This window comes from Cyprinodon variegatus, unplaced genomic scaffold (genome assembly GCF_000732505.1).
Source record: "Cyprinodon variegatus isolate N-32 unplaced genomic scaffold, C_variegatus-1.0 Scaffold1782, whole genome shotgun sequence".
In the NCBI taxonomy this organism is placed as follows: Eukaryota; Metazoa; Chordata; class Actinopteri; order Cyprinodontiformes; family Cyprinodontidae; genus Cyprinodon; species Cyprinodon variegatus.
This window is the reverse complement of record NW_015152235.1, coordinates 73,614-74,875: the sequence shown is the minus strand read 5'-3', so window position 1 is coordinate 74,875 and position 1,262 is coordinate 73,614. Positions and strand designations below refer to the sequence as shown.

Here is a 1,262-nt window from a genome sequence, read left to right as displayed (position 1 = left end):
GGAAAGTGCCTTGAGATGATGTGTTGTCAATTGGCGCTATAGAAATAAACTGAATTGATCTGTAACGTGTTTATCTTTGCTTTAGCGCCCCCTAGTGCATGCATTACGCTTAAGCTCTGAATTGAGTCTGCTGCGTTTCCGTTTTCCTGGTTTCCATTGGAAATGACAGCAGATGTTGAAGGATCTTCTCACCTGAGGCGGTTCTTTAAGGAGTTGACCTCTCTGGTGAGACCTTCGCTGGCCTCCGTGGCGTCGTCCAGCTCCCTCTGCAGCTTCCTGCGGGAGGCGTTGGCTCTTGTGGCCTCCTCTTCGGCCTCCTCCAGCTGACGCTTCAGCTGCTTCATACGAGAGTTGGCCTTCTCCATCTGGTGGAGGCAGATGGAAGACACTGAGTAAATGTTGCAGCGTTTCCGATATATTGAGCTAACTTTGCTTCCTAACCTGTTCCTTAAACTGGTCGGCGTGACGACGTTCATCCTCCACCTGCATCATCACTTCCTTCAGCTTCTTCTCGGTACGTCTGACGACTTTGTTGGCGGCCGCTCTCTCCCTGGACGTTTAACGCAGACAGTGAGAGGAATGTCGGCTAAAAGCGAAATCCTCTGTGAGCAAAGACGGAAGGCGGAGTCTCACTTGGCTTCCTGCTCCAGCTGCTCCTCCAGCTGCAGGATCTTGGCCTCCAGAGCAGCGATGGACGCCTTAAACTTTGACTTTACAGCTCCTTCTAGTTCGGCCAGCTTAGCTTTTAGCTCCTGCATTTATTAGCAGATGTTTATGTTTAATGACAGAAGAGTCGAATGAAAAACGAACAAACAGAAGGTTGGATGAGTGTTTTCAGAGACGATCCTGATGCGAATCTTTTACACAAACATCAAGATTTTCAAAAACAGAGACTGTTTCTCAATCTGTAAACTTGTGTGTTCTTGTGTGCTCGTGAAACATCATCATCCTCATCACTAGTACTGTTCAAATTCACAAAAACAGCAGAACGAGAACGGACAAAGAAAGCCCCCAGATGTTTTTCTAGCCCCTCCCTCTTTACCCAGCATGCATCAGAGCAGACTTGTCCGTTCTCCAGATTGACAGCTGTCTCAAAGACCTTTTCTTACTCTCTATAAAAAAGCAGAGGAGGAACTGAAGAAATCTTCACTCACGCCTATCGATGCATCTGTTTAGCAGGACTTTGTATCTAAGAGCGACATGAAGCAGATGTCTGTATAAAGTCTGCTTTTTAGTCTAAAGCTCGTTAAAAGCCTTCAGCT

General features: G+C 47.0%; 1 protein-coding gene across 1 annotated transcript in view; it reads right to left on the bottom strand.

Moving 5' to 3' along the window:
• Positions 1-1,262, bottom strand: part of LOC107104536 (myosin-10-like) — a 68,814-nt gene that overhangs the window by 2,818 nt on the left and 64,734 nt on the right. The window contains exons 31-33 of the mRNA XM_015404548.1: positions 634-752; positions 442-550; positions 193-365 (exon numbers count right to left, since the gene is read on the bottom strand). Coding sequence (XP_015260034.1) covers positions 193-365; positions 442-550; positions 634-752 — 401 coding nt within the window. The remainder of the gene's footprint in view (positions 1-192; positions 366-441; positions 551-633; positions 753-1,262) is intronic.